Source organism: Buteo buteo, chromosome 20, assembly GCF_964188355.1.
Source record: "Buteo buteo chromosome 20, bButBut1.hap1.1, whole genome shotgun sequence".
Taxonomy (NCBI): Eukaryota; Metazoa; Chordata; class Aves; order Accipitriformes; family Accipitridae; genus Buteo; species Buteo buteo.
Genome location: NC_134190.1, coordinates 21601761 through 21616338, shown reverse-complemented (window position 1 = coordinate 21616338; position 14578 = coordinate 21601761). Strand labels below are relative to the sequence as shown.

Here is a 14578-nt window from a genome sequence, read left to right as displayed (position 1 = left end):
GTATAGCCTATAGGAAAAGCAATGCCAATAGGCTAATTACTTACACCATTATTTTTTACAAGTTTTTAACCACTGATACTTGGAGATAATTAAAGAAAACGAACAGCCTGTCAGAATTATTTAATACACTGAGGAAGCCATTACTTCAGAATCAGTCTCTGGGGCTGGGCTCCCCAAAGAAACATGTTAACAATCTATTCCAAGGAACACAAGTGAAGAAGCATGAAGCATAACACAGACAGATTATTATGAGCACAATACTTCCAATTGCCTGTTTTCTCTGTTATTTTAATAATTTTGTCGTCTAGTCTCATGATCCATGAATAGAGTAGGCTAGCGAGGAACTGGCAACACCGCCCTTTTCTCCCCTTCCCTCTTCCCTTTGAGCTTACTTCACCTTGCAGTTACAAATTTGACTTTATTAATGTCAAGACTAGGAATGGAGTTGGAAGCTAACTATTCAATCTAAAGAGTATTGCAGTGGCTGGATGTAGAGAAATTTAATCAGTAATCCTTTATTTCATTTCCAGGTAGGCAGATCTGCCCAGCTCTCTCAGTTACTGTGTTGTTCAGCATAGACAGCGCTCCCTACTTGTCAATTCAGACAATATAAAACTGTAGACCATTATTTATATATAAAACCCCCCACATGTAAGAATAATAAAAAAAATCAGAAGGATGGACTTTTTAGTCTCTAGGGTTTCAATATAATTTTGATAATTACTCTGACAAGTAATTCAGTCTTTCCTGTGCTTCAGCTCCCTACTTATGGGAGAGAGCTAATACTTTCCTGCCTCACAGAGCCACTGCAAGGATAATCATTGCGATGTTCAGATGCCTTAGTAATGAGGCCCATAAAAGCACCTCTCTGAATCACAGTACTTTATAGTTATGGTAATAAGTGTAGAGGACAGAACAATTCATTTTTTGTAGGATCAATTACAATTTCTTAAAAAAAACCCCAACAGTTCCTCCAAAACAAAAGAATAGGTTAGACATTTAATTATTTATTTTTTAATTGACAATATATCTGCTTTTACTACCTCGGGTAATAAAATTATGCTATAGTTGCTACCAGGCTCATCTGGCAGAATTTTACACTCAGCTTGCTGAAGAAGGAATGATGTAGTAACTGCAATTCAGAACCAGGCCTTACAATAGCTTTCAGCCATGGCAAATGAAGTATTGCAATGAACATGTCAAAATGGTAAATAAAGTAAACCAATCTTGTTTGTATCCCACATGAAAGAAGAACTTATCTTTGGTTCTGTGTTTTACTACATAACAAAGCCAAAATTATTGTTTCTAACATAGGTAACAAGTGTGTTATTGCCCTTTAAGTTTTTGATAATACCAAATTAGTCTATCAGCATAGAAATGACTCAAAAGAAGTAAATACTGTACTTTTTTAAAATGCCACAGTAACACATACCTTTCCTGAAAAGAAGTTCTCAGTAAAACTCATCAGTGTTTGAAGTTTTCAGCATCTTTATTACAGTTCTTAAATGGCACAAATGCTGTCTGCCAGAATTCGTTAGGCTTTTGCGGGAATCTCATGATTCCACAAACACTCATTGAGTTTTTTCTTGGACTCTTCTACTGGCATCAATTAGGGTTAAACTAGAAGCAGTTACCTGCTGTTGGGCTGATACAGCTGGATTTGACAAGCAGAAGCTATTAACTGGCTTATATGATAGTGCTGAAAAAATGTTCTCAGGTTCTAGAAGATATATATTGCACTAACAACTACAATGAGATTTTTTTCTTGGCTTGCTCTGACAGTTCATGCTTCAGTTCTCACAATAAGAAAAAACATATTGTTAGAGCAATAAGACTGCCCTGCACCACTTTTTAAATTGTAATGCTTAATTCACATAAGCCATAACACATAAATACCTATGGGCTGATTTTTTTTGACACAATAACTCTTACTAACTATCCAAATCTGTATTTTGACACCCCAAAGAAAATGTCTTTGGTTCCTGTGACGTGAAACACTAAAAAACTGTACTCTCTTCAACACAGTAATTCTACATAAACACTAAGATACAAGGAAAAAAAAAAAAAAGACTCACATCAGCTGTGATCAACAGCTTACTCAGACATCACTGCTGAAAAGCAACGACACCAGAAAAATTTGAACAGAACAAGCCCTGCTGAATGGCACAGTGTCATCGCCAGGGACTATGGTTTACTCACTGCCCTAGTCACGGGGAGAAAAGGCTTTACTAATTAAAACACATTGACATTATCCTCTAAGATATTAGAACAGAAAATTCTCTCTCATCTTGCCTCACCTTAAGCTTCTTTGAAGGGCAAGTGGAACTGAGCACCAGAAAAGCACTGAGAAGTAAAGAAAAATCCAAAGGCTGGTGTACACATTCCTGACAGGCCTAAATTCTTATTCAACCACCACATAAAACACCTACTCTCCTTCAATTTATGTGGTATTCATTTTGTATATAAAGACTGTATGCAAACATATAAAGAACTCGGAAGGTTTTTGAGTTTGCAAGACAAACAAGGACTTCTTCCACAGAAGCAGAAGGTATAACAAAAGCTTCCTTTCATTTACTTCTTGCTTTTCACCTAATCAGGCAGTCAGACTAACATAACGTGATTTCAACTCTTACCCACTTTAAAAGGTCATTTTAGTTTCATGAAGCAGATTGCAAAGTACGATTTAAATGACCTATTGCATTTGCTAAGAATGGCGTTAAGATTTGTATAAAAAGATGAAAACATCCCAGCAAGAAGAGAGATGGGAATATTTGCGCCGGTTCCCTCTCGCCTGGAGGCAGCGGGAGAATCACGCCGGCAGCGTGGAAACCCGCGCGTGCCGGCTGCAGCCCGAGCTCAGTCCCTCACCTGGCAGGACAAGGATGGCCGCAGCCACGCGCAGCGTCGGTGTCCGGCGCTTGGGCCAGCTTAAGGAACGCTCCGAGGGACGTGCAGCGGGCCTGAGCAGGATCAGCCCTTTTGAAGGATCTTCTTAAGGAAGATCCACTGCCAGCTACATGGACTAGAAAACTCAAGAAACAGTGTGAAATGGCAGGTAGTGTGGAAGGCAAGAGTACTCGCAGCGATATCACAAACCTCTCGCCAACGGGACGTTTTTCTCAACATTACGTGAGGATGCTGACCTGCGCTACTGACTTAAATCTTTTCAATCTAATATTATCACTCATATAGCCCCATTCACTAAACAGTTTGTACATTGTTACATGAAGTACTGCGGATGTTTGCGTTTTACATAGAAGGAGTAATGCTTATATTTTCACTAGGAGAATTAATATTTAAGGAAATATACTTTTTTATTTAGAACTGAATTGTTCCTTGCTCAGTTTCCTGCCCAACTTTCAACAAAGTTAAATGAGTCCCTTTGGGGGACGGGACCAATAGAAACACTTCTCATTATTTTCTCCTAGGTGGAGGAGAACGTCTGTTGGTGTCAACGGTCCCCACAGAAGAACCGTGCGCTGCGCTGCGTGCAAGCGGCCTCCGGCCCAGAACCCTGTCTCTGGCAAAGGCCAAAAGTGGGTACCTGGAGAAAAGCATAAGGTTAGTGAAAGCACAGCTCACCACACCATTTCCAAGCCGCCAGGAATTTGTGGAGACATTGGTGGTGACTCTGTAGTTACTAGCCTTCAGCAGACTGATTTTTCATTAACTTCTTCACTCCCTTTTCACACACATGAAAAATTCTATATATCCACAGCACCCTGCAGCACGGAGCTACCTCGTTTGGATTTATACGTTTTGTGAAGAATCACTTTCTTTTCTTCGCTCTGAATGTGCCGCCTGTTGGCTTCATTTGATGCCCCCCATCTTGCATTGGTGAAGGAGGGATTCCTTCCCCTTTAGCTTCACCACTCTGTTCTAGATATTACAGAGACCTATTGTATCTCCTTCTCTTTGTCTCTTTTCCAGGCTAAGGAAACCCGTCTTACTCAGTCATTCCTCGCCAAGGAGTCAGTCCAAAGGTACTTACTGCGTTTGTATCCTTCTCTGTACTTTTCCCAGTTCTTTGGGACACACGTCCTCTTTGAGACCAAAGATAAATAATTCACACAGTGTCGAAGATCCAGGCTCACCAGAAATTTAGATACAAAGCTGTATTAATGACATTTATTTTCTTCTGCCGCTGCTAAGAATTTTTAACATCCCATTTGCTTTTTTGGCACTCACCGCACACTGAGCAAATGTGCATACAGCTATTATAAAACAAGATCTCATTTGAGAGAGATTATGGTTTCCTCAGAGCACAACATTTTGTTAATGAAGTTAGAATTATTCCCCTCCTTCCCTAGGATGTATCACTTTATTTCAAATTTCATCTCTGATTTTAATCCTGTTTCATAAGGTCCTTCTCCCATTTTTCCCATTCAGCCTTTGTATTTACTAACTTCAATAGCTTAATATGAACAGCAAACACTGTCACCTGGATATTCACACACCTTCCCACATCATTTATGATCTTGTTAAACAACATAGGCCCCAGCCTAAATCCTTACTGACACTGACTATCCAGGATGTCCAGGATGAAACATAGTAATATTTTTTTCAGTGATCAGTTAAGTATTTTCATGACACTAGGAGAGAATAATCCATCTGTTACTAAAAATCTATTTTTTTTAGCAAGCAGTAGCAAGGTTGTAATGACACTAGTTCAACAGTATCAATAATAACTCTAGCTTACATGTTCAGGGACTGACAGTTAAAATAAATACAATGTACATAAGGGAACAATCTGTGTAACTAAAGCTGGTGCAAGAAGACAGGAGCTTTTTTCCAAGCTTGGCTTTGCTCTCCACACACACTTCTTTCTGTAGTTGTAAATACAAGAATAACTACTGCACACAGCTGTTTAGACAAAACCCATTATACTTCTGAAGCATTTTTTGCTATTTAAGCTAACACTGCCATGGCTCAATCCATGACATTTTGGCTACTATCACTGGAGCCAATAATTTCAGAATGCACTGAAGTGCAGGCATGTGCACCTAGGGGAAGAAAAAAGTCATCGTTTAACTAGCTGATGGAAAATGTTAGTGCAGCGAAGAAGAGGTGACACACTGTGATGTCATGGACGGGGCACCCTCTGCATCCCGCTTTCCTGCTGCAGCGCCCGGAGTCTCGCCAGTTCTAAAAGGCCCAGGATCTCGACTGCTTCCATTACTGTCTGTCTGCGCCTTTATTGCTACAATTTCTGAATTTGCATAAAACTGCTCTCTCTTGCTATCTTACTTCTTGAGTATTTCTCTAAATCTTATTCCATCTATTCTATTTTAACCTGCTTTTCTCCTGCCCTTTTAATATTTTGTAGTGCAGCAAGAATCAACAGGGTGGGTTTTTTTCTTACATGTATTTATGAAACAAAACCTTCCTCAGAAGAAAATTAAATTTAACCTAGCAACTATAATTAAAACTATTTTAGGTTTACTTTCAGCCTGTGTCAATGCGGGTGGAGATTTTCTTCACTAATTACTCCGTCTTTCAGCTTTTCTCCTCCCTTTTTCACCATCCATGAGCTATCAGCCCCCGGGCTGGGTGGGGGAGAGAAATGCCACCCAGCAGTGTCGACTTAAGCGCCTTTCTCCTCAGTCATCTTCTCTTGCCTACATAGCACTACAACGTATATATCACTGCCATGCAGAGGTCACAGAACACTTGTTTCTGGTACCACACAGTGAACTAAACGAAGGAATTTATCAGGGTTTAAAAATAATCCTGGGGAAAAAAGGACAATTTTCAGCCAGATTGTTTTTATGCTTGACATCATTTTCTACCCTTAGAAACAGCACAATCTCTACTTTGTGAGTGACTCTACAACATTATTGGATTATTTGGGATTTTATAATCTGTATTTAGATTGTGTAAATGTTCAGGAGCAAGTGGCAACAGAGAGGGAACTATGCAGTAGCGTTCCTACAACAAAAATATTTTCCACTACTGGAACATCTGAATAATATTTGTTTATTTTTATGTAATGTTACTTCCTCAGTTTTAGTCTTGTCACATTGCACTTTTCGTTGTTAAGACCTTTTTTGACTTTTCATTCATGTTGGGTTTTTTGCATGTTTTTTTTTTTCCAGGTGGCAAAAATGTAATCTAATCTGATTTACATATAAATTATGATGTAGCAAACACAAGGATCATTTATGAAAGCAGATCCTTTCATTAGGCTTCCACCAACACGTGGAAAATGTAAGCAAGCTTTGGGGTACACAAGGTCTATTTCATATCAGAAAAGAAGCTGCGGAGTTCAATTTAACTATAAGCTGGGTTCATTGCTCAGAATTTAATTGGATATGTAACAGAGCCTCTGTAAGGAGTAAAGTAACTGTAGCTTTTGCAGCAGAGTGGATGTCAGGTACAGCGAGACAGAAAGAAGGCTCAGGGGATGGTTTTCTCTAGAGGGAGAAGAGCGACAGGTCTTTTACAGCCGCCGGGACATGGAGGTGGGTGAGGGAGAGAGAAAAGGTACGTGCCAAAAACCCAATACCTGCCCCGAGTGCGTTGCTCTCCGTGTCAGGTCAGAGTCACAAACTCTGCTTTGACACGTACAGCCCAGCAGCACAGCGGGGTCGCGCCTGCGGACGTCGCCGTGAAAAGACTCTCAGGGCCCAGCCTCACAAACCGCGCTAGAGGTACCGGCAGCACCTGACGAGACTGCCGAGCCCAATCAGCTCCGTTTCTGTTTGTGACTTGTGTACAAGGGTATTAGCTGCAGTGGTGGAAAATGGGATAATCTTCTATATTCTCTAGCTTCTCCTATAGGTTGGTGCTAGACACCTGATTGGAAAATTTTCTTTCTTTTTCTCGAGGAGCATGCTTAACTAATAATTCATTGATTCTTGCTGGGAAAATGTTTTTCTTTCAGGATTTGTAGCACTTCATTTAAAAAAAAAAAGTTTGAATTTTGTTAATAAATTTTATTTTATACTTATACATTGCTTTTGAATTTCAGTCGTGATTTTTCATACTGTTTTCATAAAATGTAAACAATTCTGTGTATTTTATTAAAACAATGAATTTAAATGATGTATTCACATTTTAACATCTTTTTTTTTAAATTTAAGTGGAATTATGAAAACAATTTTATAAATTTAAATTTTTGAAACTTGCTGTTCTAATTTTTTTTGCAAATAGTGTTTTTATACCAAATCAGCATATCCCTCCAAAATGAGAAAAAGAAACAAAAAAGTCCACATTTTGAAAAAACAACCCGTCTCATAGATATGAAATCCTGAGCTTTAAACTAGTCTCCTATAATTTAGCAACTCTTTCAGTAAGATTTCTATAATTTGCCTTTTCCTACTGAGAATTTATATTTTTGTAGCAAAATATTTGGGTGAGGTGTTATGCTATCCCCTTGTTTTTTAACACCTCACATGTTGCAGCAATCATAACTTTTATTCCATTTCTGAATCTCCTTGTTACTTTGGTTTACATATTGTTACCCAGATACAGGAATGGCTGCGGGTATTTAATCCTTTTCCACATTTTGCTATCTGGCAAATTCTATTTAATTTCTTAGTTGACAATCTGATGCTCCTCCAGAAAGGAGATCTCATCATCTCAACCAGTTTCTCCTTCAGTTCAATTGTAATTGATGATCTAAGGTTTTGCTAGTTATAAACTCAGTTTTGAGTTGCTGACATACATAATACATGCCTGTGTCTGATCTGAGTATCGGAAACGCGATGTCCAAGGCTGCCAGGTGAGTCAGCAATTCTCAGCCAAACTCAGATTTAGATTAAACAAATTGAAAATCATCAAATTCACTTGGATTAAAAGAGATTACTATGTTTTGGTTTGTCCATCTGCCCTAAGTACTTCAAAACATTTTATAAATCTTTTTATAAGATATCTTTTCACATATGTCCCGGTTCAAATGAACCTCCTGCCCAGATGAAGCCATTTATACAAAATCCTTCCAAATAAAACTACAATAGATACAAGGCTTGTCCTTAGCAGTTTAATTTCTACAAGCTCATCAGTATTTCTCCATCTGTGTGGACACCATAAACTCCAGACACATCCTAGCACCATCAGCACCGGCCACGCAGCTGCGTTCAGACGTCTTGCGCGAGCCGGGGACTTCGTGCTGACACGACCGTCTCCACAGGCTTTCGTCTCCTACGTGATCACTGAATTCTCAGGCAATACAGCCTGCTGAGTTTCAGAGTTTTAACTATTTCAATCTGTGACCTCCTTAGCAGTCCAGAACAATGACCACAACCTTTTACATCCCCTAAAATGTGGGTTACAGCTCAGGCAGTTGATCCTTCCTTTTTATTTTGATCTCTCTTCATCCTGAACTCACTCCTTCTCCTCTCTCATGCAATGAATGAAAACATAGTTCTCATCTTTGTTTCATCTCCAAATACCTCATATAATTTTCATGAAAGCAAGGACCACGGGCAAGAGGTGTTGCTACTATCAGGATTTTGCTTCTAATTTTCCTGCTATGAGCTACCTAGGTAAATCAATAGAAAAGTGAAGCCACTAGATCAATAGGAAACATTTTGTTGTGTGTACGTTGCTCACCTCTGCCACACGTGACAATAAAACCAGGTCTTTATACACCTTGTAAAAAGAGAAGCTTGCAAAAGTAAACACCGAATGCCAAGTCTGACTTGCTCATAGGGGGTTTGTGTTTCCATGGTTCCACTGCCTTCTCACACTTCCACGTGCAGCTGTCAAAATTGCTTTGTGTCTCACATACTTTACGCAATATATAGGATGCAAAGCTTTTGAAGTAATCACTTTTTTCACCAGTCAGACATAAATGAGAGAGACAAAGGTCTCAGCTCAACACAGCAAGATAAGAAGTCCGGAGTTCTGCCCCCAGTTCTGATTGCTCTTACACTTTTTTTTACTATTTCATTTCTCCTCACCAATTTTCTTATCTCTAATAAATTGTGAAAATGCTTTTACTTGAAAATGTGCATGGTATAAATTCAGTCAGTAGCTTAGTAAGCCAGGCTAACATGATCATGCCTGATCACGTTTTAAATTATCATCTAAGGATCACTAAGGCCCAACAAGACTTTCACTGTGATGTCTGCAGTCGGAGGTGGGTATAGGAATTCCTGTGGGTTACAGATGTACTGAACAAGCTCATTCTTATAAAGACTTTTTGGAAGATCTTTCATATTAAAATCATCCAGAAATGAGCAACTGTGATGTCCTGCACCATGGGAGTTAATTAACACATTACTGCAACGGTCCCTGAAACAACTCTCATCTCCTTGAAGATAGCACTGTGCAAATGTCTAATGGAAATGATATACAGGTCTCTCTCAAACATTGTTCCTTTGGTTGTGGGCATAGAATCTGATAAGCTAGGAAAAACCTTTATGACAGCTTTAAACAAAATATTATTGTGACCCTCTTAGCAGAAATCCAGTAGAAATATAATAAAAAATGAGAGATCAGATTAATCAAGGTACAGTTATGAACAGAGACTTAAGGTTTGGGGTTTTTCTTTCCTTCAAAGGGCAGTAGCTTTCAAATTCACTGCATGTATTTCTTTTCCTTTAATTTTATTTTTTTCTTCAAGTTAACTCAGTACTTGTGAATAACACCAAAAGCATAGCCACAGCACTGTAAATTTGTTTGTCTGAGAACAGATTCTGCACAAGCAATGCAAAATTTCCTTCACAGACTGCCCTGTCATCCAGACACTCACCCAAGAGGGAAAATAAATGTAAAATCTGAGTGTGCATTCAGAAGGAGGTGTTGATTTAAGCCTGATGGAAGGTGGTCAACATTAATTTCCTTATATTAAAAACTACCCACTATAAAATGCATAAACGAATTCTATGCTCCTATCTCAGATGCAGAGGATAAATTACTAGGTTTCAGAAAAACACTGTGTTCTGGTCACAGATACGAAGCTCTGCTTCCTCTAAATCAGCACTGTTTCTGCCTTGATATATGGGGAAGCCTCTGAAGATGGTGACGATTTCTCAGGACTGAGTCAGATGAAAAATACCATATTGTTACGTGTACCCTGTAGGGCAGTCGTGACTATCACATTTTGCAGCTGGTGGGGTTCATAACAAAAAAATACCTGTAGTAGTTTGTATGTGAGCATCTATAATGTAACGGAGGTTTAAAGAACAAAAAGTTGTGAAACATATAGGTTCTTCATTATCAAGATAATATTTGGCAAGCCAAGAATATTTTGGGTTTTGCACACTGGAAAACAGAATAGAAAAGGCCATTACCTGGAAGAGGACTCTGCAATCTTTTCCCATGCACCCAGTCTGCGTTCATTGCAAGCTGCCACATGCCTCTCTCTGCAAGCTTGAGGACAGCCAGCAAAAATCCTTACTAAGAGCAACTGTGCAGGTGTACAACCCAAGAAAGGGGTAATGCATTTACACACTACGAATGCAAAGACTAACATACATAAAAGGAAGCACGCTACACGTGTAACAGCTAAAAACTTTTGTTAGTATTATCTTGATAATGAAGAACCTATACTGTTCTTGTCTATTTTGTTCTCTTGAACTTTCATTTTATTATGCTGCCTCTGCATGTCACTATTGAAACACAATATAGAAAGGTTACGGCAAGATTTATAATGTTCTGCTGGGGTTGCACCCCCCTGAGCTACCCCTGCGTATGGACAATTAAAACTGCTGCCTTGTTAGTGGTTATAAACTGTGTTGGGACACGGCCGTGCTTGAGGATCTGATACTGTCAGATTTTTGTGATGGTTTCTGTCACCATTCGGTGAGGACTGAGCTTTGGCAGAAAAAAAGAATCATGAACTTTTTTATCTTAATCCACACATGTGCTGTTTTGCCCGGCCTTCTGGAGCTTCACAGTACCAGGAAAACACATAAAGCACAGCAAAGAACACGAGCCAGCCTTATTTTACAGCACGCCTGCCAGCACCCCTTCCGTTTTCATGGGTCACGTGGCAACGCCCTATTCCAATTTAGCTTTTTAGTCTGGCTCCGCTCACATGGATCTCTACTAAAGGGGCTGACTTTTGCTTGCTAATCTGATGGATTTTCATGGCTCTTCCATATTATGCAAGCAGAGGATTTCCAACCTTTGAGTTAATATTCAGGTTAAATGCTTTTAACGTGTCACCATGAAGCACTATTTCAAGATCTCTAACTGTGACCTAGACTAATCCCCAGCAGTTTCTAAACTATATTTTGATTTGCAACCTGACACTTCTAGAGATAGTCTTTTAAAAACAGACATAAAAGGAATTAAGTGCATTGGCTGATAACAGCTGACATTATTGCTGTAAATCTGTGTTCTCTTACAGGTGGCTTCCAAAATTAACTAGTTACCCCTAGCTGTTTAGTGAAATTGTCAGCCGATTTAGCAGACACATTAAACTCCTACTTATAAATTACTGTGACATTATTAGTGCAGCAGTTCTATAATAAGTAATATAAATGCCAATGCACATGTCACTGTATTGTGTCCGGCTATCATGGCTGGAAGAAGAAGATTAAAACCCTGTGATTTTAGGTCACATGAAATATCCTGCACTTTATCACATACTTAATATCATTTTAAAGTATAGCACAGTAGTATTATGAAAAGAATTACTTTGAAAATATATGAATTTGGAATAAAGCTAACTTATATATGCTAAATTATATATGCTAAATATAAACCCAGTTTTTTTCTGCAACCAATCGAGAACGCAATTGCATTTCATACCTTAAAAATTACATAAGGTCTAAAGATACTGATTAGCCACTATTGAGTGTATTTCAGTATGTTGACAATGCTTTAAATTTATATTAAGCATGGCTTTCACTATCTGGATTTAAAAGCACAATTTCTCTAAAGAACTTCTCCCATGCAGTGCTCTACCTTCTTTGAGAGCTTTGTGGAAAATAAGGGGAAGACACTAACAATTCCACCTTGTTGGTTTTTTTGTTGCTGTTGTTGTTTTGTTTTTTAAAGAAACTAGGCAAAGAAGAGTTATCCAAAAACTGGCAGGTTCTTTTTTTCAGGTGTATTGAAGCAAATAGTTAATATAGATAAAATAAGTTGTATTAAACATCAAAAGGATGCTTGGCAGGTAATAAACATCGTTGAAAAAAATGATCACCTGGAATGTCTTGCATTATTCTGGAAGCAGATTTTTTTACCTGATGTTACTGATTTACTAATTAAACACCCTTAATTATTTTGTCTTTCACCACCAAGATCCTTCCGGTTTTTATTTTATTTATTAGGTAACAGTGGTATATGATATCCTGTCAAGAAACATCACTGTTGCATGTGCTACACTGCAACTAGGTCTTTTCTCATTTTTGAAAAGTGTCTGCAACTTGCAAGAGTTCAAAAAAGTCTTAAGAGTTAAGAACACGCCAGGTAAATCTGTGATGTGATAAGTATTACTCCAGATGAAAATATCTCATTAGTTCTGAAGTTGCTTATAAGCTCAAATTCAAATGTATTGATAATAGCCGATTTTGTGCAAAATTAATATTATTTTGGCAGCTTAGAACTGTCCTTAAATGACTACCCAGACTATCTTACATAAAGGAATAAAGACCAAAGAATTACAGTGGTGCAGCAATAACATCCCTGACTTCTGAGGTAAAAGCACAGCAATCACGTTGCCTGTGCTACAGCATCAAATGTGATTACAGTCCTCATTTGTATCTTTAGCGAGTGGCCGGAAGAAAGATATGTCTTAGAGAAAGTGTAATTTGTATCAACTGGGTGTCACAAAGGTGTAATTTTTCATTATGTGATCCCCCTCTCTTCAGACTGTAAAACAAACTCATTATCTTTGTGATATAAACATACTGCTTTGTAAATTGTTTTGACTAGTAAGTTTTAGTGCTTAACACTAATGCCTACATGTGTAATATCTAAGTACATTTTTGGCTGGTTTGTCAAATCATCTAGCAAACAACATGTAGTCTTTTGCTGTTTTATTTATACATCCTCTACTCAGAATAGTTTCCTGGAGGGCTAGGAAGGAAAATTAGTTTTCTGTGAATTTTATTTATATTTAGAAAAAAGCACCACATTCTCAGCTTTTACATTAAAAAAAGTTAAAGCATGGTATTAAAGTAAAAACCGAAGTGTGATGCCTCATTTTTATGGTAGGTGAATTTGAACCTCACTGTCTAGGGAAGTGGCATTTGGGGCCCAGAAAATGAATCCCTGACCTCCTATTTTCATTTGAGTAAGGGCCTTTGCTTAAACGGGAAATTATACATAGCAACCAATTATATACTGTGCTACTATTTTTTTCAGGTCGTTTCAGCTTTTCTTTCTGAAAATTCTATTATCTAAATTCACCCCCCACACCCCTTGAACAGTTGGCTATAAAATTACTTACCCCCTATTACAAAACCCATGTTCGTATAATGAGAGACTTGCATAAACTGTCTGCATGTGTGAGTGTGCATGTCTGCACACAGGGTATAATAGCTATAATGCAAGAGTTTGAATTATGAAGCAATAAAACATATTCGAAATACTTGAAAATAATCTGAACAATCAGAAATAAAAGCAAATGATACCGAGGCATAAGATTACAGAGCAAAAAGCAAGTATCTTCGTTAGCTGAAAACTGACTTGGGGTAACCATACCAATCACAGAAATGACTGTGCATTCTGGGCTAGAGATTTCTGGTTTAAGTCTTATCTCCGATATCTGTCTGACATTTGTTGCTACAAATCAAGTATGCTATTACAGTAGATTCAATTAAAGTTAGTCGTGCGCCACAAACTTATCTCAGAACTCACAGTGGCTTTGTTTCACTCCAAAGCCAAGGATAAGGAAATAAGACAAACACACAAAGATAAAAAGTAAATGTTATAAACTTGTGCACTAAAAAGAATAGTAACATCTATAATGGCTATATGAGAGGCTGAACGGTGAAGGGGGTGAACAGGGGGAACTACTGTCAGTTGAAGATTTGCCCCACCAGAAACAGGTACACATTTATAGCACATTTCACTATTTGTCTGTGTCATTTCAACTTTTAAAGAAAGAGTAAAAAATTACCTTTCCCACATACTGAGGTTCAGAGCCCATGTACTCCTCCAGCACAAAAAATTGATTCCACACCCAGCCTCGCTTGACTCGCTGGGCAGATGACCTCCTCCCTGGCACTGGGACAACATTTTCTCTTGGCTCTGCTTCTAAAGTCTGTTGCGGCTGTGGATGCAGTGGCGTTAGGAGACCTCCATCAAACAGGACCCAGAGAAGCAGGGATAAGCAGTTCCTTGTAAGCATTGGCAACGGCTTCCCTACAGCAAGTAATAAAAACTCCAGCACTTAATGCAGAGCAGAGGAATCCAGGTTTGAGGTGTCTGTGGCCTCCACCACTTAGCTTCTGATTTTATTGCAGAAATGCTAATGCAGGCATTAATCCTTCTGATGACAAGGTTTTTGCCGCATTAAATTCCATCTAAAGGGACCTATAAAAGAGATTTACATGGCAACATCAAATTACATAAAATTACATTGAAGCGTTCATCAAAATTCTCACACCTAGTTAGTTTCCAGAGACAGAGAAAAAGATTAGGAATCACAGTTTTAAAAGAGATTGCTATTTTGATT

At 38.4% G+C, this 14578-nt stretch overlaps 1 protein-coding gene across 2 annotated transcripts in view; it reads right to left on the bottom strand.

The window, feature by feature from the left end:
* CDH12 (cadherin 12) overlaps window positions 1–14251 on the bottom strand; it is a 155693-nt gene extending 141442 nt beyond the window's left edge. For both annotated transcript variants that reach the window (XM_075052482.1, XM_075052483.1), the window contains exon 1: window positions 14021–14251. In XM_075052482.1, coding sequence (XP_074908583.1) covers window positions 14021–14251 — 231 coding nt within the window. The remainder of the gene's footprint in view (window positions 1–14020) is intronic.
* Between the last annotated feature and the right edge of the window lie 327 nt (window positions 14252–14578).